This window comes from Symphalangus syndactylus, chromosome 9 (genome assembly GCF_028878055.3).
Source record: "Symphalangus syndactylus isolate Jambi chromosome 9, NHGRI_mSymSyn1-v2.1_pri, whole genome shotgun sequence".
Classification (NCBI taxonomy): Eukaryota; Metazoa; Chordata; class Mammalia; order Primates; family Hylobatidae; genus Symphalangus; species Symphalangus syndactylus.
This window is the reverse complement of record NC_072431.2, coordinates 68,197,296-68,218,802: the sequence shown is the minus strand read 5'-3', so window position 1 is coordinate 68,218,802 and position 21,507 is coordinate 68,197,296. Positions and strand designations below refer to the sequence as shown.

At 50.2% G+C, this 21,507-nt stretch overlaps 1 protein-coding gene across 1 annotated transcript in view; it reads right to left on the bottom strand.

Annotated features, from left to right (window-relative positions):
• Positions 1-15,790, bottom strand: part of GALNT17 (polypeptide N-acetylgalactosaminyltransferase 17) — a 585,888-nt gene extending 570,098 nt beyond the window's left edge. Inside the window, exon 1 of the mRNA XM_055292944.2 lies at positions 14,448-15,790. Coding sequence (XP_055148919.1) covers positions 14,448-14,685 — 238 coding nt within the window. The 5' untranslated portion in view covers positions 14,686-15,790. The remainder of the gene's footprint in view (positions 1-14,447) is intronic.
• Positions 15,791-21,507: the final 5,717 nt, after the last annotated feature.

Below are 21,507 nucleotides of genomic sequence, written 5' to 3'. Positions count from 1 at the left end.
GAGCAGATGTGGCCACTGCTACAGGAATCCCTACCTGGTACAAAGATGCAATGGCTGGAACTGTGGCAGCCATCTTGTAACCATGAGGAAAAGACCAAAAGAAATATAATGACATGAGCTATGACACTATGATGCCAAAACAGTGCTAGCTACCACTACTTCTGGACTTGTGAAGTGAGAACAAATTACTTGCTGACAAATTAATTTCTAAATGACACAGAGAGGGGTTTTTAAAAAAATGAATGAAACCCATTCTCTTGGAAACTATTGGGCTGGCCATGCCAACAATTCATTTTGAGGAAAGACAGAGATGAACAAGGGCTAAAAGAAGATCCACTGAAAGTACCATAAGAGGTGAGAAGAAAGGACATTTAATTCTGACAAGGTGGTCAGGGGAAGTTACAGGGAATGAAGGGCTTTTGAAATGGTCCTTGGAGAGGCCTGGCGCAGTGGCTTATGCATGTAATCTCAGCACTTTGGGAGGCCAAGGCAGTGGATCATGAAGTCAGGAGTTTGAGACCAGCCTGGCCGACATAGTGAAACCTCGTCTCTACTAAAAATACAAAAAATTAGCCTGGTGTGGTGGTGCACTCTTGTAGCCCCAGCTACCCGGGAGGCTGAGGCAGGAGAATCCCTGGAACCTGGGAGGTGGAGGTTGTGGTGAGCTGAGATCATGCCACTCCACTCCAGCCCGGATGACAGAGTGAGACTCCAACTAAAAAAAAAAAAAAAAAAAGAAATGGTCCTTGGAGAATGCATGAGATTTTAATAGGATGAATGTGATGGTTAATACTGAGTGTCAACCTGATTGGACTGAAGGATGCAAAATATTAATCCTGGGTGTGTCTGTGAGGGTGTTGTCAAAAGAGATTAACATTTGAGTCGGTGGGCTGGGGAAGGCAGATCCACCCTTAATCTGGATGGCCACCATCTAATCGGCTGCCAGCTGAATATAAAGCAGGCAGAAAAACATGAAAAGTTAGACTGGCCTAGCCTCCCAGCCTACTTCTTTCTCCCGTGCTGGATGCTTCCTGCCCTCGAACATCGGACTCTAAGTTCTTCAGTTTGGGGACTTACACAGGCTCTCCTTGCTCCTGAAGCTTGCAGACAAGCCTACTGTGGGACCTTATGATTGTGTAAGTTAATACTTAACTCATATATATATATATATCTGTCCCTCTAAAGAACCCTGACTAAATACAATGAGGGGAAGAGATGTTATTCATAACCTGAGAGTTAAAGGACCCTACAATCATACCAGTCTCATTTTACAGATACATAAACTTTGGCCCCTAGAAATAGAGTAAACCTAGAAACCTGGTCTCCCGAACCCAAATTCATGCTCTTTCACCAGGGAAGTATAGCACCTAACAAGCTGTGTGTAACTACAGGACATTCCTCAGTAAACGCTAATCACACAATTAGCCATTGTGTCCGGGGCTAGGATGGAAGAAGTCCTTCTGGAACCCTGTTCCCCATTAACTGTCAGCACGCTCGTTTGTTGGTGTCTGAACGTGGTTGCCTGTAATTACGGCAGCAGTTTATTACTCATGCATGGCAAAGCTGAGACTCTGCAGTTAGCAATGACAGGGACATGATTAAAAGGGAAAACTTCTCTATCAGTGGCTCAGCCGATTGTCATCCACATGTCAGAGCAGTCTAAAGACCGGTGAGCAGCAATCATTAGGGGAGAGGAAGATCTTTCAGCCCCTGTGAGTCCTGCATTTATTCTAAGTGCTGTGGAAGGGAGGATGGCGGTGAGGGAGGGAGGGAGAAGGGAGAGAAGGCAGTGAGCACTCCCTCTCCCTGGACTTCTTCCCAGGGGCCACATGGGCACCATATCTCCAGACTGCACTGCTGAGCAGGAGATAATTTATCTGTTTCTTTGTGGTCCCCTCCCCCTTCATCCTTCAAGCCAAAAGCCACCCATGGAGAGTTGGCTTCCCTGTACTTCTGGATTCCATCTCTTGTCCCTTAAGGAGCTGCTAGGAAGTCAGGTCTTGCCCCTGCAACATGATCTCTGAATCAAGAAGGAGTGAGAGGACCCGAGACTGGCACTGGCCTCAGCACATCCCAGCGGACTCAGTTGTTGCAGCAATCACAGCTGTGACAATCCCAGTAAGAAGTGGGCTGCGGTGGTGGCACCTGGGGAGGAACAAATCTCTGTGTCATTTGAGATCAGCAGTCATTCAGGGCGTGGGGAGCTGAGAGGAGACTGAAACTGGAGTCAGGCCACTCCATCCACCCCCTCCACTGCCTCCCGAAGAATCCCTCCAGCCCAGTACAGCCCATCTCCTCTTTGGCTCAGGGAGGTATGGAAAATGGAAAGGGACAGAAATATTCTTTTAAAAAAAAACCCGTATGGGCCCTGTAGAGTGGCTCACGCCTGTAATCACAGAAATTTGGGAGGCCAAGGCTGATAGAGCACTTGAGGTCAGGAGTTCGTGACCAGCCTGGCCAAGATGGTGAAAACCAGTGTCTACTAAAAATACAAAAATTAGTGGGGTGTGGTGGCAGCTGCCTGTAATCCCAGCTACTCAGGAGGCTGAGGCAGGAGAATCACTTGAACCCAGGAGATGAAGGTTGTAGTGAGCCGAGATCGTGCCACTGCACTCCGGCCTGGGCAACGAGTGAGACTCCTTCTCAAAAAATAAAAATAAAAAAATAAAGAAACCCGTATGAACTTTATAAAATTAATCAGGGAAGAAAAGTGGGGAGAAATGAAAATAAACCAAGCTTGCAGCACATTCTGCGTTCATTACTAGGTCAGCTTGTTCTCTCACCTGCTTGCTCGTGGTTGTTTGCTACCAATTGTCCTAGAATCATGTAGACCCTATTTTTATGTATTTATTATTATGATTATAAATTTTAGGAACAGGGTCTCATTCTGTCACTCAGGCTGGAATACAGTGGCACAATCACAGCTCACTGTAGTCTCAAACTCCTGGGCTCAGAAGAAATCCTCCCACCTCAGCCTCCCGAGTAGCTGGGACTCCAGGTGTGCACCACCATGCCCAGCTAGGTTTTTAGTTCTTTTGTAACTGGGACTCCAGGTGTGCACCACCATGCCCAGCTAGGTTTTTAGTTCTGTTGTAGCAATGGAGTCTCGCTTTGTTGCCAGGCTGCAATCCTATTACAAGATTATAATTCCCCTTAACTGCTCCATGGATAACAAGGTAAACATGAAGCTTTCAGTTTTCCCTTTGAGACAGTCTTTCAGGTCCTGCACACCAACGAAACTGCTGACATAGGCTGGCCTGAAGAACCCCACAAGAAGCTGACTCACCAAAGAATGCAGTTTCCACATCCTGACAATTTCATCCCTCTTATTCCGACCGATCCATGACCCCAATTCTCCAGCCCCTTGCCCTCCATGATCCCCTTAAAAACCCCAACCCAGGCTGGGCACAGTGGCTCACACCTGTAGTCCCAGCATTTTGGGAGGCCGAGGTGGGCAAATCACGAGGTCAGGAGATTGAGACCATCCTGGCTAACCTGGTGAAACCCCATCTCTACTAAAAAATACAAAAAATTAGCCTGGCGTGGTGGCATGCACCTGTAGTCCCAGCTACTTGGGAAGTTGAGGCAGGAGAATTGCTTGAGTCCAGGAGGCAGAGGTTGCAGTGAGCCAAAATCGTGCCACTGCACTCCAGCCTGTGAAACAGACTGAGACTCCATCAAAAACAAAACAAAACCCCAGCCCGGAACTCCTTCGGGAGACGGATTTGAGGGTCTCCTCCCATTTCCTCACTCTGTGCCCTGCAATCATTAAACTCTTTCTCTGTCACAAACCCTACTGTCTCGGTGTAATTGGTCAGTTACTGAGCAGTGGGCATATGAACCTATTGGTCCCGTAACACTTTTGGGACCAGACATAGACCTGGTAAAATTACAAATGTATCCTTCCAATTAGATGACAATGTCTAGATAGGTGTGACCTCTGTAACTCCTTGTACTCTTAGCATCTAAGCTGCATCTTGCAGCAAGAAAGAGCTCACTAATGGATGTGAACAACCAATAACAATAATGATTATCAGGTTCTGGACATGCTGAGGGCCCAGCTAAGACCTGAACCTGCATCCTATGGCACCAATGCCTGCCATGGTGGGACATTCCCCAGGAATAAGCTGATCCACCATCAGGGATTGCTGGTGGATGCCACGGATGACAAGGAGGTGAGGATACTCGAGGAGCTGACAAGGGGATTTCTGACAGACTCACCAGGCCAGATATGGAAGGACAGGAGCACGGGGAGTTAGAAACAGTGGTAGGGTTGGGGGCTGGACCTCAACAAGGTGTAAGAGAAGTGGGAGCGTGAGAGAGGGCTCAGGTCAGAGATCCCCAAAGCTGTATCAGATTTTCCAAATGCAGCAATTCCAGATGTTGACTCTTAGTTCTGGATGTGATCGTGGAGTCACAGAGGGAGTAAATGACATGCAACTAAAATCACTCTGAGGTTCAGAAGCTGGGCTGAGTCCTGAACTCAGAGGAATGGCAGGGCCAGCCACGCCAGCAACACCAGCTCTCAATACCCACTGCTGCATTTTTTTTTTTAAATAGAGACGGGGTCTCACTATGTTGCCCAGGCTGGTCTCGAACTCCCAGGCTCAAGTGATCCTCCCACCTTAGCCTCTCAAAGTGTTGGGATTACAGGCGTGAGCCACCATGCCCCACTCTACTGCTGCATTCCAACCCACTCTCCCAATCATCTCCAGATGGACTAAGCCGCAACATGACGTCACATTAAGTCAACATAGTGACCTGGTCCAAACCAACCTGGGATCCAAAACCTGGCCCAGTCCAGCCTCCACCCAGTCCTCCTAACAAACTCCACTTCACCAAGGAGTTCCCACCACACCTCTTCACTCACATGTCCCCACACACTCTTTTGCTCACGCAGTTCCCTTGCCAGGATTCATGCAGATTCCTACTTCTGGCTCTGACCACCTCTCAAGGGCATCCGTTTCTTTTCTCTTTTCTTTTTTTTTTTTTGAGACAGCGTCTCACTCTGGAGTGCAGTGGTGGGATCTCATCTCACTGCAACCTCCACCTCCTGGGTTCAAGCGATTCTCCTGCCTCAGCCTCCCAAGTAACTGGGATGACAGGTGCCTGCCACCACACCCGGCTAATTTTTGTACTTGTAATAGAGACAGGGTTTCGCTGTGTTGGCCAGGCTGGTCTTGAACTCCTGACCTCAAGCGATCCACCCACCTCGGCCTCCCAAAGTGCTGGGATTACAGGCGTGAGCCACTGCACTCAGCCAAGAGCATCCATTTCTTCTGACTTGCTTTCACACCTTCCACAAGGTGGTCTCACTACCTCGCACCTATTGTGCATGCATGAAAATTTGTAAGTGTTCTTGTTTAAATTCAGCACTCACCAGCTAAGCACCTACCGTGCACCAGTTCAAGCCTCCCTACTTCCAGGCTCAGTGTAATATTCCTTTTTTTCTTTTGTGAGACAGAGTCTCACCCTGTTGCCCAGGCTGGAATGCAGTGGCACAATCTTGGCTCACAGCAACCTCCGTCTCCCAGGTTCAAGTGATTCTCCTGCCTCAGCCTCCCAAGTAGCTGGGATCACAGGTATGTGCCACCAAGCCCGGCTAATTTTTGTATTTTTAGTGGAGACAAAGTTTCACCATGTTGGCCAGGCTGGTCTCGAACTCCTGACCTCAAGTGATCCAGCCGCTTTGGCCTCCCAAAGTGCTGGGATTACAGGCGTGAGCCACCACACCCAGCCAGTCTAATACTCTTTAGGGACTTGGTGCATCCCTGGTAAAGCCACAAAGATATCTTCCCACTATTCCACAATGCCTAAGTAAGCATGATCTCTGCACCTCATTGTACTCTTAGCATCTAGCCTACGCCTCGCAGCAAGGAAGTGCTCACTGATGGATATGAACAACCATCGTGTTCTGTAATTGGGTTTGACAGAGACAGGCTGCCACTTTTTCTCCTAGGCATCAAAAGCCATCAGCCAAAGGCACCGTCATTATAAGAGGAGGAGCAGGGGATTCGAGGAGAAAGAAGAAGGAAATGGAGTCTGGCTCAGATAAACACATGGAAGAGAGAAGGATCCAAAAGTAGTCCAAAGAGTCCAAGAAAGTTACAAGGAAAAGGACCTCCTCTCACCTTGTTTGAGATTCACAAAGCAAATAACAATGACCATACTCTACTATGAAGCATTGCTAGCTGTCCGTGCATCCATTCAAGAAATATCTCCTGAGGGCCCCACAGTTTTTTTTTTTTCTTTTTGAGATAGAGTCTTGCTCTGTCGCCCAGGCTACAGTGCAGTGGTGCAATCTCAGCTCACTGCAACCTGTGCCTCCCAGGTTCAAGTGATTCTCCTGCCTCAGCTCCCTGAGTAGCTGGGATTACAGGCGCTCACTACCACGCCTGGCTAATTTTTGTATTTTTAGTAGAGACAGGGTTTTGCCATGTTGGCCAGGCTGGTCTTCAACTCCTGACCTCATGAACCACCTGCCTCGGCCTCCCAAAGTGCTGGGATTACAGGCGTGAGTCACCACGCCTGGCCCCGAGTGTCCTTTTAATACACTGGTTTTGGGGGGTTTTTTTAGAGTTTGGGTCTTGCTCTGTCACCCAGGATGAATGGAGTGCAGTGGTGCAATCATGGCTCACTGCAGCCTCGAACTCCTAGGCTCAAGCGTTCCTCCCACCTTAGCCTCTCGAGTAGCTGGGACCACGGGCATGCACCACAATGTCTGGCTAATTTTTTATTTTTTGTAGAGACAAGGTCTTGCTATGTTGCCCAGGCTAGTCTCAAACTCCTGGTCTCAAGCCATCCTTCCACCTCAGCCTCCCGAAGTGCTGAGATTACAGGCGTGAGCCACCAAGCCTGGTTCTTCTAAGATATTCTTAAAAGACTCACAGATCATCTAATCTTGGGTTGTTTTTTCACTGGCCTTGGGCTTGGGTGTGCTCACGTTCTGTCTTCCTGTGGTCACTCTTAGCTCCAAGTAATTATCGAGCTTTCTTCCTTTCCACAAAGGACACTCCAGATTTGGCAACTAGCAAAGGTCAGAGGGGTTGGGTTTCTTCAGCGATAATGACACTGGCTGCCTCTCCTGCTACCTCTGGGCTGGGCAGGCGGCAGCTGCCCCCACTGGCAGGGTGCCCGTCACACTCACCTGCCAACACAGATGTGCCTGCATCTGAGGGATGTCCAAGAACAAGACTCCCTATTTCTCCAGGAGGGACCAGCTGCAACAAGACACCATGAGTCCTTGGAGGTAAAGGAAGTGGGTGTCCCTCTAGCACCCAGGCCCTGGTCCTGGGACCAAGCCTTCCACAACCGAGGGCCCACGCCTGTCCTCAATCCCTGTGGAATGTCTGCGTGCAGCAAATGAAGGCTTGAACTGCCCTGGTTTCCTTCTGATGTTCCCTGAAGTGACTGATTTTAATATGCACATGTGCCCTCTCTCTCCCTTCGCTCCTTCCTGCAGGAAATGGTGGTACAGTCCAGCATCTGCGGGCTGCGAGAAAACAGAAATATAACACCAGACCACCTCTGGCATTCATCAACAGAGATGCTTTCCAAATGCTATCCCTCTCTCTGTTTTTGTGTTTGGTTTTGGTGTTTGTTTGTTTGTTTTTGAGACAGAGTCTCGCTCTGTCTCCCAGGCTGGAGTGCAAGGGTGCGATCTCTGCTCACTGCAGCCTCTGCCTTCCAGGTTCAAGCAAATTATCTTGCCTCAACTTCTTGAGTAGCTGGGATTACAGATGCCCGTCACCACACCTGGCTAATTTTTGTATTTTTAGTAGAGACAGGGTTTCACCATGTTGGCCAGGCTGGTCTGGAACCCCTGACCTCAAGTGATCTGCCCGCCACGGCCTCCCAAAGTGCTGGGATTACAGGCATGAGCCACCGTGCCCGGCCACCATTCCTCAATTTCTGACTCCACCTTGGAGACCTGTGAGAGCAAATCTCTCCCTCTGTCTCTCTGTGCCAACTCACTTTCCTTGCCTAGGGAGTTCTGTTGGGTGGGTTGTGGTATGCTGGGGCTATATAGGAGCGTTTTGGTTTCCTATCGCTCAGACTCCAACTTCAAGTGCCTGAGTGGCTTGGGGGCAGAACTGGAGGAGGTAATTTTGACTTCTCTCCATTTCTACAAAGATTTTCAATTTCTTTAAGCAACTCCACTTCTATTCAATATCTTTCTGAAATCTAAATTTGGTACCTAAGTTGAATCGATTGCATTTCTTCTTATGACAGAGCTGCCGTGGGCTCACAGGGATACAGCTCTGATGTGCGTCCTGCGTGGGGACTCTGAGGAGGAGAGAGGGTGTCTCTAAGGCTTGAAGCCTGCGAGGGGCAAGTGAAGCTCCAGACCCCTCCATCTCTTTCCCCTTACTCATTAGGAAAGTGCTGGGCTCCTGGGAGGAAGTACCCTGCTATTCCTGAACCTGGCTCTGCCCTTCCCTAGCTGTGTCACCCTGGAAAAGTCACATAGTATCTCTGTTTCTCACCTTTCTCACCTCTAAAATGGGAGAAATAAGTAACTTCCTCAGACGGTGACAGAAACATGATAGAAAGTCAAAAATCACGTACAGAAGAATTCTAACAAGAAATCCGTCTGTCCCTAGGTCCACTATCTTTTTTATTTTATTTATTTGAGACCAAATCTTGCTCTGTCGCCCAGGTTGGAGTGCAGTGGTGCAATCTCAGCTCACTGCAACCTCCGCCTCCCAGGTTCAAGCGATTCTCCTGCCTCAGCCTCCAGAGTAGCTGGGATTACAGGCACCAGCCACCACGCCCTGCTAATTTTTGTATTTTTTTGTAGAGACAGTTTTGCCATGTTGGCCAGACTGGTCTGGAACTCCTGGCCTCAAGTGATCCACCCACCTCGGCCTCCCAAAGTGCTGGGATTACAGGCATGAGCCACTGTGCCCAGCCACTAGGTCCACTTTCTTAATGCTTGTACAAAGCCAACAGGCCATCATTTAAAATTTTTTTAACATGGTATTGTCTCTGGTATAATTATTTTAGATTTTCCAAATTTTCTACAATAAATATGAATTAATTTTATATACAAAAAAGAATACCCAGTTGGCCCCTTGAACAACAAGGGTCTGAACTGCGTGGGTCCACCTGTACATAGATTTTTTTCTTCCTCTGCCACCCGAGACAGCAAGACCAACCCTTCCTCCTCCTCCTCCTCCTCAGCCTACTCAATGTGAAGACCTTTACAATAATCCACTTCTACTCAATTAATAAATATATTTTCTCTTCCACATGATTTTCTTTTTTTTTTTTCTTTTGAGCCAGAAGGCTGGAGAGCAGTGGCACAATCACAGCTCACTGTAGCGTCGAACTCCTAGGCTCAAAACATCCTCCCACCTCAGCCTCCTGAAGAGCTGGGACCACAGGTGTGCACCACCATGCCCAGCTGATTTTTGTAAAGATGACGTCTTGCTATGTTGCCCAGGTTGGTCTAAAATTCCTGGCCTCAACTGATCTTCTCACCTCAGCTTCCCATAGTACAGGGATTACAGGCATGAGCCAATGCACCCAGCCCATACAATTTTCTTAATAACATTTCTTTTTCTTTAGCTTACTTTTTATAAGAATATAGTGTATAATACACACAACACAGAAAATAAGTTTTACTCAACTGCTTATGTTACCAGTAAGCCTTCTGGTCAAGAGTAGGCTATTAATAGTTAAGTTTTGAGGGAGTCAAAAATTATACTTGGATTTTTGACTGCAAGGGTTGGCGTCCCTAATCTCTGCATTGTTCAAGGCTTAACTATAAAGCCATATTCATGTTATGAAATCACACATTTAACAACAACACGCTGAAACTTGCCGATTCCTAACTTGGCTCACTTCCGAGGGCCTCGGAGGATCTCATTCCCTTCAGTCAGGAAGGTGAAGACTAGACAAGCCTCAAGATGGCGCAGGCAAGATGGCTTGCTTCCTCACACTCAGTCTCTCTAGCTGAGTCCTCCCAGCCCCCACCTCTCCCCACATCCATCCAACCTAACCCAGACTTTACAGCCTTGAGGTTATTTCTTATCTGGCCATCATTTACCTCCTCAAACTAGCTCCCAACAACTTGATCAACCAATAAACCTTAAGTGCCCCATTAAGTGCAAGGGGCTGTGGTGTGCTGAGGGATGGGGGTGGTATTAAAAGTCCAAAATGGCCGGGTGCAGTGGCTCACGCCTGTAATCCCAGAACTTTAGGAGGCCAAGGCGGGTGGATCACGAGGTCAGGAGATAGAGACCATCCTGGCAAACACGGTGAAACCCCGTCTCTACTAAAAATACAAAAAAATAGCCGGGAGTGGCGGCAGGCACCTGTAGTCCCAGATACTCGGGAGGTTGAGGCAGGAGAATGGCGTGAACCCGGGAGGCGGAGCTTGCACTGAGCCGAGATGGAGCCACTGCACTCCAGCCTGGGAGACAGAGTGAGACTCCATCTCAAAAAAAAAAAAAAAAAAAAAGTCCAAAATATGGTTCCAGCCCTTAAAAGGCCTATTATGGTCAAGGCGCTGTGGCTCACACCTCTAATCCCAGCACTTTGGGAGGCCAACGCCGGGGGTGGGGAGGGGGTGGGGATGGGATCACTTGAAACCAGCCCTGGCAATATGGCAGAACCCCATCTCTACAAAAAATACAAATTTTTTTGTAGAGGGATGGGGGTGGTATTAAAAGTCCAAAATGGCCGGGTGCAGTGGCTCACGCCTGCAATCCCAGCACTTTGGGAGGCCGAAACAGGCGGATCACTTGAGGTCAGGAACTCAACACCAGCCTGGCCAACATGGTGAAACCCCGTCTCTACTAAAAATACAAAAATTAGCCGGGCATGGTGGCGGGTGCCTGTAGTCCCAGCTACTCAGGAGCTGAGGCAGGAAAGTCGCTTGAACCCAGGAAGCAGAGACTGCAGTGAGCGGAGATCGCACCACTGCACTCCAGCCTGGCGACAGAGTGAGACTCCATCTCAAAAAAAAAGAAGAAGCCAGGAGGAGGTAGAGCCCTCCATAAATCCCACCTGCTTGGTCTTCACAGGAGTCCACAGGAAAGATTTAAGAAACTTGAGCAACCTTTACAATGCCCGGCTCCCACTCTGTACCAAGTGGCCTTGGCCCTCTTACATGCACAGTGCACCAGCTCTAGCAGCCTCTCCATTAATTCCAAGGGAATAAAGAACATTAAGGTCAAGGTTTCCTTCTCCACCCTCGGGAGCAATGAATGAAGACCGGCTGCAGAGCAAGAGAGCACGTCTCCCCAGGCACTAGGAGCCCTTTGCCTTCTCGCAGCAGCCTCCCACTGCAGCAGGCGGAGGGCATCAACAGATGGGACACGCATTACCCAAAACAAGCACCAGCAGAGGATGAAGGTGCTTGAGGGGCCAGGTGGAGAGAGAGGAAGAGCCCTCTATATTTCACAATTTTTCCTTGCTCTTTTTCTGCAGGCTTCATGTCACTGCAAATGACACTAGGCAGTCAGGATGATAACATCTGCCTAGTCGCAGCTTGCATTCTTAGCTTGCCCAGGAAAAGCTCTCAACTTGGCCTTGCTGCCAACTTGCAAGTCAGGAAAACTCAGCCTTCCCACCCCACAGCACCTGACTCCACCAGTCCGGGATCTGTTTACAGGGCAGAAGGCCACAGAGAAGGAAGCTAGACGCCAGCGGATCTGAAGCAAGCTTTCAGCTTAAGTCCCTGAAATGAGCTGGCTTTGGAGGTTGGGTGGGTTTTCTACCTTTACTCTGCTTGGTGTAGGCAGCAGAGTGTCGGGCAGTGGGTCAAGGGCCCTGTCCCAAGTTTGTTAGAGAGGCAAATTCTCAGGCCCCACCCCAGACCTGGGCGGGAGGCCCAGAAATCCGTGTTAAAGGGCTCTTCAGTGATTCTGATGCATATGCTGAAGATCGAGACACTGGTGCAGGAGCTAAGAACCTCCATTCTGGAGCCTGACATTCCAGGTTCAATTCCCAGCTCTGACACTCACTAGCTGGGTGACTATGAGCAAGTTGTTCAGGCGGGTGTCAGAGCACGCATCCCGCAGGTCATTGTAAAGATTCAGTGGGTTCATGTATGTCTGTGGCAAGTAGAAAGTAGCCTCCTAACCTCCCTTCACCTAGTTTTCTCATTTCTCAACTGCGGATGGGTGGAGCCTCTCTGGACAGATGTGAACATACAGTGAGATAATGCACTTGTAATGTCTTTGCACATATTTGGCACACAGCAAGAATTCCATCAGTTATTATTATAGAATTTTATCATTCCTACGAGGGAAGTTGGGGTACAGCTATACAATATTTAATGCTCCTAATTGAAACAAATACTGGGGCCAGGCATAGTGGCTCACGCCTGTCATCCCAACACTTTGGGAGGCCCAGGCGGGAGGATTGCTTGAAGCCAGGAATTCGAGACCAGCCTGGACAACCTAGCAAGGCCCTGTCTCTACAAAAAATTAAAAAATTAGCAGGGCGTGGTGATGCACATCTGTAGACCCAGCTACTTGGAAGGCTGAGGCCAGAGAATGACTTGAGCCCAGGAGTTCGAAGCTGCAGTGAGCTATGATTGCACCACTGCACTCCAGCCAGGGTGACAGAGTGAGAAGACCCTGTCTCAAAAAAAAAAGAAAAAAAAGGAAAACATAAAACAAAGAAACTGATACTAAAATAAACCTGTGTCCCTGAGAAAAGCCTGATGAGTGAGGGAAACCAGGTTATCCTTTGAAGTTCCTATGGGTATGTCTACTGCAGGAATCTATCCCAAATTATAAGGCCACCCCGTAAGTTTCTGATTCCTCCAGAAATGAACTATGGGTTTTTGTTGCATTCTGTGCCATATTTCAGACACCTGAGAGAAGAGCTTCTGCATAACTTCCATGGGCTACCCTGACAGTCAGGCCATATACCCTGCAAGTTCACGGCATCCCCTGGATACCTGTCAAATGGCTTCGAGAACACCGCAGCGTCCTTTCACCTGCTCAGAGATCTGACCAGGTGATCATGACCAGAGATCTGACCATGGGATCCCTCCAACCCATCCCTCCCCCAGTACCCAGCAGAGACCATTGGTGAGCCTGAAAAGAACCATTTGCCATCCTCCTTCTCCCTGCCCCTTGCCACCACAGTGAAGACAGTTGAGATCCTCCAATGTGAGAAGGTATATGTCTGTATTTGCAATTCCACATATTTCTGTTTTCAACAAACCTAATATTCCTTTCACTTAGGGAAAAACCGTGGATAGAAGTTTGTGCCTAAGAGGTCAAGCACACAGGCTCTGTGGTCAACCAGACACAGGGTTCTGACTCCAAACTCTATTATTATTCCGATTACAGCGGTTTGGGGCGCAGTTATATCTTATTTAACACAGGGCAACTTAGTTAACCTCCCCTCGCTTAGTTTTCTCATTTCCCCTCTGGGGATGGGTGGAGCCTCGCTGGACAGATGTGAACATACAGTGAGATAATGTACTTGTAATGTCTTTGCACGCATCTGGCACAGAGCAAGAATTCCATCAGTTATTATTATCACGTTCTTCATGATTATCTGCAGTTCGTTTGAGAACATGAGTTAGAAGCTCAGAAAGGGAAGAGATAGTCTGTACCTAAGTATGTATCTGCCTTGGATAACCCCACGCGTCCTGGAAACCCGCCTGTACTCAGGTAGATAACACTCACTCTGACGTTGGGGACAGCGAGTGTCCAATGACCTGGCCCAGGTGTGACGAGAGCACATAAAAAATCTCCCTCTTCTCCTGAAGTACTGAGCACAACATTTTAGATGGGACAGATTCTGACAATTGTCACTAATGGGATGCCACATCTCGCTTTGCTACATTCTGGAAACTTCCCAGGCCCACCCTGAACTTTAACAATCGCCCCTCCGCAGCCCCCAAGGAGAAACGCAGGCGGCGGGAAGGGAGGAGTCCTCGTTCTTAAGCTGAGCAGCTCGCCTCATAAAGAGATGACATATTCCTCCAATATACTACCTAAGCGCATTAGCTCCGCGACCTGGGGCCTTGACTTTGTCTGCAGACATCTAAGCCCTCCAATCTCCCCGGCTGCCTACTAGTCCCCCATCAAACGCTGGGCTCTAAGACTATCTCCTCCGACACGTCTGGCAGCGCGCCTCCAGTCCCATTTGGCCGCTCCACTAGTTTCTGCGCTCGGGCTGGAGTCGCCAGGGAATGATTTCCAGTCCGCACTCGGGAACCGGGAGCCAACTGTACTGACATGTTTCCAGGATAAAACCAAATTTGCAGGTGGGGCACGGAAAAGAATCAGGCAAGTTGTTCTTTCCAGCAGCCCCGGCCATCCGCCCGAGACGGGGCAGGAAAGGTAAGAAGGAGCGCGCGGGAGCCAGGATGTGCCGGCTCCCAGGCACAGCGCGCAGCGCACAGGGACCCCCGGGCTCACTCTGTGCCCGGCCCGCCCGCGCCAAGCCCCGGAGGCGCCGGCGTGCGTCCTTACCATTCAGCTGCCGGTACACGATGTCCTCCAGCAGCGACAGGCGCTTCAGGACCGCATCCTGGATGGGGCTGGCGCTGTGCGCGCTGAGGTTGGCCACCTCGGCACGCGGCCGGATCTCGTGGAAGGCGTCTCCGCTGCGCACCGCGATGGGCCGGCACTTGGCCAGGAAGAGCACGAAGCCGGCTACCGCGATCAAGTTCAACACCAACAGCACTTTGACTCTTCTCAGTGAAGCCATCAAACAGCCCGGCCGGCCCTCGCCTCGGACCCGCGCCCCCTCGGGCTCCGGCGAGGCGCGGGGCAGCCAGGGGCCGTGCAAGCCTCACACACCAGACGGCCGGCAGGGATCCAAGCCCCTGCCCGCCCCACCTCAAGGATGCTCGGGCGGCGGAGACGGCTGGGAGGACGGAGCGGTGGTGGAGAGAACGGAATCGCTCACATGGAAGCCCTCGCTCTGCAGAAGTGCTCCCCCAGACGTCTGCTCAGTCCACGGCGCACGGCCCCTTCCAGGCGTCTCGGCGAAAGGCCAGGGACTTGGGGGTTTCTCTTCTGCACCAGCAAGTGGTTCGCCTCTGGACCTCTAGCCGCCGGCGCCGCAGACTCCGAGGCCGGCAGGCGGGGCTGCCCGGGAGGCGCAGAGGGAGCGGCGCGCAGGTGCCGGGCTCAGGGATCGCCGCCCGCCCACGGCGGAGCGCGCCGCGCCTGGGGCCGCACAGCCTCCACCCTCGCCCGCAGGCGGCCGTCGCGGCGCGCCACCCGCGCTCTTCAGCGGAGGACCCGCTCACCCGGGCGGGCGCCTTTGTTCCGCTCACCGACCCGCTCCATCGCGCCGGGCAGAGGGGAAGCCCGCTCGGGGCGCCCGCATCCTCGAGGCTCCGCAGTCACGCTCAAGTCTCAATTACTCTCAAAGTGGAGGCAGCACTAGGGGGCGGGCGCGGGGCCGAGCGCTACGTCCTCTCCGCCTCCCGCGCGGGGTCCACCCCACCCCGCCGGCAAACTCACCAGCGCGCACAGCGCCGCCGGCTCCCGGACACGTTCCAAGCCCCCAAACCGCGCCAGGAGCCTTCGGGGCCTTCAGGGCACACCGGCCTGTCTCGGAGCTGGCGCGTCGCGAGGCTGGCCGGAAGGAGTCGGACCTCAAAAGTCACAGCAGTTCTCTACCCCCTCCCAAAACGTCGCGGGCAACGCGGCGGAGAGGGACGCGCACCGGCTCACCCTCCGCTCGCCAGATCCGGCCGCGCGGCTCGTCCCGCGCTCCCGGGAGCCAAACGCCGAGTCTCCCAATTGGCGGACGCAGTGACACCGCCGCTGCGGCACCGAGAGCCACACAGCCCCGGAGCTGAGGAGCCCGGAGGGGACGCGCAGGTGGCGGCGGAGGGCGGGGCGCGGCCCGAGGGGAGCGGCGGCGGCGCCAGCTCCTCCTCCGCCGCTCCTGGCCACCCTGTCCCCGAGAGGCTGTCGGCCGCCGCCGCCCGCAGGCTGCCGAGCGCACAGCTCCCCTGCTCGCCGGCTCGTGCGCGCGCACCCGAGCAGGGCGGGGGCGCCTGGAGAGTGGGGACCGCGCGGGATGGAGGCAGTCAAGGCATGCTGGCTGCGGCCGGCGCTGGAGGGACCCTTTAGTTCTCAGTACTTCCCGAGCGGGCGGGTTCGTTCCATTCCGGTTGGCGATGAAGACATCCTTTTCTGTGTGCTCGCGGCTCCGCGCTGCGTGGCCAGGAATGGCTAGAGGGAAAATCTGGCCTGGAGACTCGGATTCTGAGACTTTCGGAGCCAGGCCGGGTGTGAGCGGGCTTGCGGGGGGTTCTCTGCGTGCGAGAATTCTAACCTACCCAGTCACTGCTTCTAGGCCCACCCACTGCTCTGTTCAAATTTTATTATAAGAAGCATATTCATTTGGCTACTGGTTTTCCACTACCTCTTCTTCTTCCCAAAACCCAGGAACTCGAAATACTGGAATTCAAACCCCCCTGGTTGATCCATTTAATTCCTTGGGTCTAAAATAGAAATCAGGCCGCCAACTAATAAAAATCGGGCAGCAAAGCTAAATGGAGCTGGTCGTTTTCCCCTCATCATTTTGATCTCATTAAAGTTTTTGTTTTTGTTTTTGCGGTTGTTTTGTTTTTTTCTGGGGCTTGGTTTCTTGTTTTGTTTTTGCTTATGTATTATTTTAAGTTTTGATTTTTAACATAGAAATGTACGCGCAAAAAAAAAGTCTTTTTATTTCATTCCCTTGGAACTCTGTGCCTGGGTGCAATCGGATCCTCAGGGCGCATGCTTTGTATAATCTGCCTGAAAGTGGACACAAAACAGTTAAAAAAGCACAAGGGATGATTTTTAGCCACACATGTTAGGCAAGAGAGAGGCTGTGTGGAAAGAAACTTGGGTTACTGAGCATCTCATGGAGTATCCAGTTGAGTTGGGTGTTATTATAACCACACTACAGATGGAGCTAGCACAATCAATGGAAGCTTCTGCAAAAATAATTTTTGAACATTCACTCAGCCGCAGGACTGAAGCCAGGGAGGCTGAGGCATTGGGCTAGGGTGCCCGAGCAGCAGTAAGTGGCTCTGAGTACCTGCTTGAGGCTGACTCTCAAGCATGTGCGTATTTGGGAGTGGGAGACAGGAAACAAAGTAGAGGAAACAGCCTCAGAGTAATCGAGAAGTTTCCAGGCAAATTTCAATTTCAGAGAGATTTCTGTGCTTTCTCTAAAGCCAGAAAAGTCCCTGATGCAAATTAACTTTTGGCTTTATCATGCATCCTCCAGAAGCCTCCTCTCAGCTCCTGCACGCATTCTGGGCAGCTTCTGTGTTCAAAAATGACACTGGACACCACTCAATGAGTGACCCACTGTCATGGCCTCATCCTGAACCCTGTATTCGCAGAGGAGCGTTCCACTCCTGCAATCCTGCAGTAAAATCCCAGCGTGTTATTACTGTTCCCTAGCTTTTTACCTCTCCCATTCTTAACTCCAAACAAACATATTCTCCAGCCAACAACTTCCTTCTCCTTCCCAGGTATCCATGCCTCTCTATCCCCTCTGGAGTTCCTTCCCTCCTCTTCCTGGAGTTCATGGTTACTCATTTATTTCAAACACATTCCTAATAGCGCCTGCTATTAAGGATCATGCACACGTATGTCATGTTTTTCCACTGCCCCAGCCCAGCAATCCCCAACTCTGAATCAATTTCACCTTCTTCTTTCTCAACCCAAGGACAAAGGCAAGAGTAAGTGTACCCAGGGAAAAACCACATCATCTCAAAGCCTGCAGGCATCTCCAATTGGTGGTGTCTCACCTTACCTGGGCCTTCGATTCTACTCAAAAGCACTATTCCATGTCCCTAGCCAGCTCCTCTCCCTAGAGACACTCTAGCTAGACTTCAGGAGTTCATGAATAGCCCTCAGTCAGATGCAAAAATGTATCTGCATGTTACATAGACATTTTTCTGGGGAAAAGACCTATAAGTTTCATCAGATTCTCAACATAGTCAATGACCCTAAAAGTTTAAGGACCTGCCTAGCACGTTATATATGCAAAAACATAATCAACTAAACGTTTATTATATACCAGCTGCTTCTGAAACCAACAAAACTACACTTCAGTGCCTGTGTGGTCTGCTCGCCATAAGGTCTGGGTTCCAGTCCCATTTCGGTCACCAAAGAATAAATCTGTTCTTGACTTTAAAAGAAGAAATTTATCTTGGATGGCACCCAAAACTGTTCCCAGTTGTAAAACTCAGTTTAACTACAAAAGCTTTATCAAAAGAGTTTGGTTGGTTGGTTGAGCAAACTGAAGGGAAAGAGACCAATGGTATTTCTGTGCAAGGATTTTTTATTTCAAATACATTTTTCACTCAACGGTTCAAATAACATATGCCTTTGACATGGCTCTGTCCCCTTTGTTCGTCTGTTAAAAATGTATTGCATCTCATCTGAGTCCATTACAGGAGTTAAAATACTTGGAGTTTCGCCAAGGAAACCAGGGACTCATCTCTCTACAGAAGTTTGGCCAACTCATTTACTCTTGCTAGAATTGGCGAGGCAAAGCCTTCACTCATAAAACCCTGAGCATTGCAAAAGATACTGGAGTTTTGGTTGTTATAATTTCAACTTTCATTTTAGATACAGAGGGTATACGTGCAGGTTTGTTACATGAGTATATTGTGTGATGCTGAGGTTTGGGGTACGGATTCTGTCACCCAGGTACTAATGAGCATAGTAACCAATAGGTAGTTTTCTTTCTTTTTTTTTTTTTTTTGAGACAGAGTCTTGCTGTTGCCCAGGCTGGAGTGCAGTGGCACAATCTGGGCTCACTGCAACCTTCACCTCCTGGGTTCAAGCGATTCTCCTTCCTCAGCCTCCCGAGTAGCTGGGATTACAGGCAGGGCCACCACGCCTGGCTAATTTTTGCATTTTTAATAGAGATGGGGTTTCGCCATGTTGGCCAGGCAGGTCTTGAACTTCTGACCTCAGGTGATCTGCCCACCTCAGCCTCCCAAAGTGCTGAGATTACAAGAGTGAGCCACTGTGCCCGACTGGTAGTTTTTCAACCCATGTCCCCCCAACCCCCCTTGTAGTAGTCCCAGTGTCCATTGCCCCCATCTTGATGTCCACACATACTCAATGTCTAGCGCCCGCTTATAAGTGAAAACATGTGGTAATTGGTTTTCTGTTCCTGCGTTAATCCTCTTAGGATTATGGCCTCCTACCTGCAGAGTGTTTTTTGTTTTGTTTTGTTTTTTAGACGGAGTTTCGCTCTTGTCGCCCAGGCTGGAGTGCAATGGCATGATCTCAGCTCACCACAACCTCCGCCTCCCAGGTTCAAGCGATTCTCCTGTCTCACCATCCTGAGTGGCTGAGATTACAGGCACGTGCCACCACACCAGGCTAATTTTTGTATTTTTTTAGTAGAGACGGGGTTTCTCCATGTTGGTCAGGCTGGTCTTGAAGTCCTGACCTCAGGTGATTTGCCCACCTCAGCCTCCCGAAGTGCTGGGCTTACAGGAGTGAGCCACCGCACCCAGCTGCAGATTTTTAAAAGGAGGAAACAAAAAGACATGAATCTACCTCCCCCCTTCAAGAATTCACAGTGTAGCAGTGGTGGGGAGCTTACAGGGGAGATAAGTATACAGGGAGAGACCAAGCTGTGCTGAGTGTGCTCAGTGCCTGGGTATTGTGTGTCAGGCATTGTACATGCATCAGGCTAGCCTCACCATTGAATCTGCTGTGTCACCTTGAGCAAGTTACCTCACTGCTCTGGGCATTACCTGTTTTTATTTTTCCAGCTGTCAAACAGGAATAATATCCATAATACTACCTCTTGAAGTTGCAAGCATACATGAGCTAATATGTGTAAATTACTTAGCTCAGTGCTAGGCATCTAATAAGCACCATGGAAAAAAAGACCACCCAAGTGAGGACAAGCAAAGGCTGTCTATTCTGAGCTTGCTATTGCAAGGGAGTCAGCCATCATTCACTGCATGTGGTAGAAACTCAAAGGCAGGCAGAGGAAAGAAAAGAAAAGCTTCTAGGGGCTGAGCAAGGTGACTCACGCCTGAAATCCCAGCACTTTGAGAGGCCAAGGTGGGCAGATCACCTGAGGTCAGGAGTTCGAGACCAGCCTGGCTAACATGGTGAACCCTCGTCTCTGCTAAAAATACAAAAATTAGCTGGGTGTGGTGGGACACCTCCCAGCTACTAGAGAGGCTGAAGCAAAAGAATTACTTGAACCCGGGAGACAGAGGTTGCGGTGGGCCAAGTTTGCACTACTGCAGTCCAGCGTGGCCGACAGAATGAAATTCCGTCTCAAAAAAAAAAAAAAAGAAAAAAGAAAGAAAAGGAAAAGAAAAGCTTCTGGGGTGTGAAAGGGACAAGTGCACCCTGATTGAAGGCTGCTGGTCTGGGGAAGCAGGAGGTGGGCTAACTTAGAAGCAGGGTTTCCATGTGATCAGTGAGGAGGACATATTTCGCTTTCTTTGGTTGGTTCAAAATTGAAAATTGGGCAAAAATCTGAGAAGCTGGCAGCCATGTTCTGGCCATGTTGAGCCACTTGCGGCAGAGATTTCGGGTCAGAATTCTTTTTTTTTTTTTTTTTTTGAGACGGGGTCTTACTCTGTTGCCCAGGCAGGAGTGCAGTAGCACAGTCTCGGCTGACTGCAGCCTCAACCTCCTAGGCTCAAGGGATCTCCCACCTCAGCCTCCCAAGTAGCTAGGACCAAAGGTGCACACCACTGTGCCCAGCTAATTTTTGTATTTTTAGTAGAGGTGGGTTTCCCTGTGTTGCCCAGGCTGGCCTCAAACTCCTGGACTCAAGCGATCCAGCCGTCTCTGCCTCCCAAAGTGCTGGGAATACAAGCATGAGCCACCATTCCCGGTCTTCCGGTCAGAGTTCTATTGCCACATATGGCCTAGCCATTGTCTGTTAGAATTTCAGCCTTTCTGCACTCAGTAAGTATTATTACGTTGGTCCAACAGTAATTGCGGTTTTTGTCATCACTTTTAATGGCAAAAGCCACAATTACTGTTGCACCAACCTAATAGTTAATGTTGTTATTAAAGTTACTACAATTGGCCAGGCATAGTGGCTCATGCCTGCAGTCTAAGCACTTTGGGAAGCTGAGGTGGGAGAATCTATTGAGGGAGGAAATTCAAGACAAGTCTGAGGCTGAACGCAGTGGCACATGCCTGTAATCCCAGCACTTTGGGAGGCCAACATGGGCGGATCACTTGAGGTCAGGAGTTCAAGACCAGCCTGGCTAACATGGTGAAACCCCATCTCTACTAAAAATACAGAAAATTAGCCAGGCATGGTGGCACACACCTGTAGTCCCAGCTACATGGGAGGCTGAGGCAGGAGAATTGCTTGAACCCAGGATTCAGAGGTGAGCCAAGATCTTGCCACTGCACTCCAGCCTGGGAGACAGAGCAAGACTCTGCCTCAAAAAAAAAAAAGAAAAAATAGGCCGGGCACGGTGGCTCACGCTTGTAATCCCAGCACTTTGGGAGGCCGAGGCGGGCAGATCACGAGGTCAGGAAATCGAGACCACGGTGCAACCCCGTC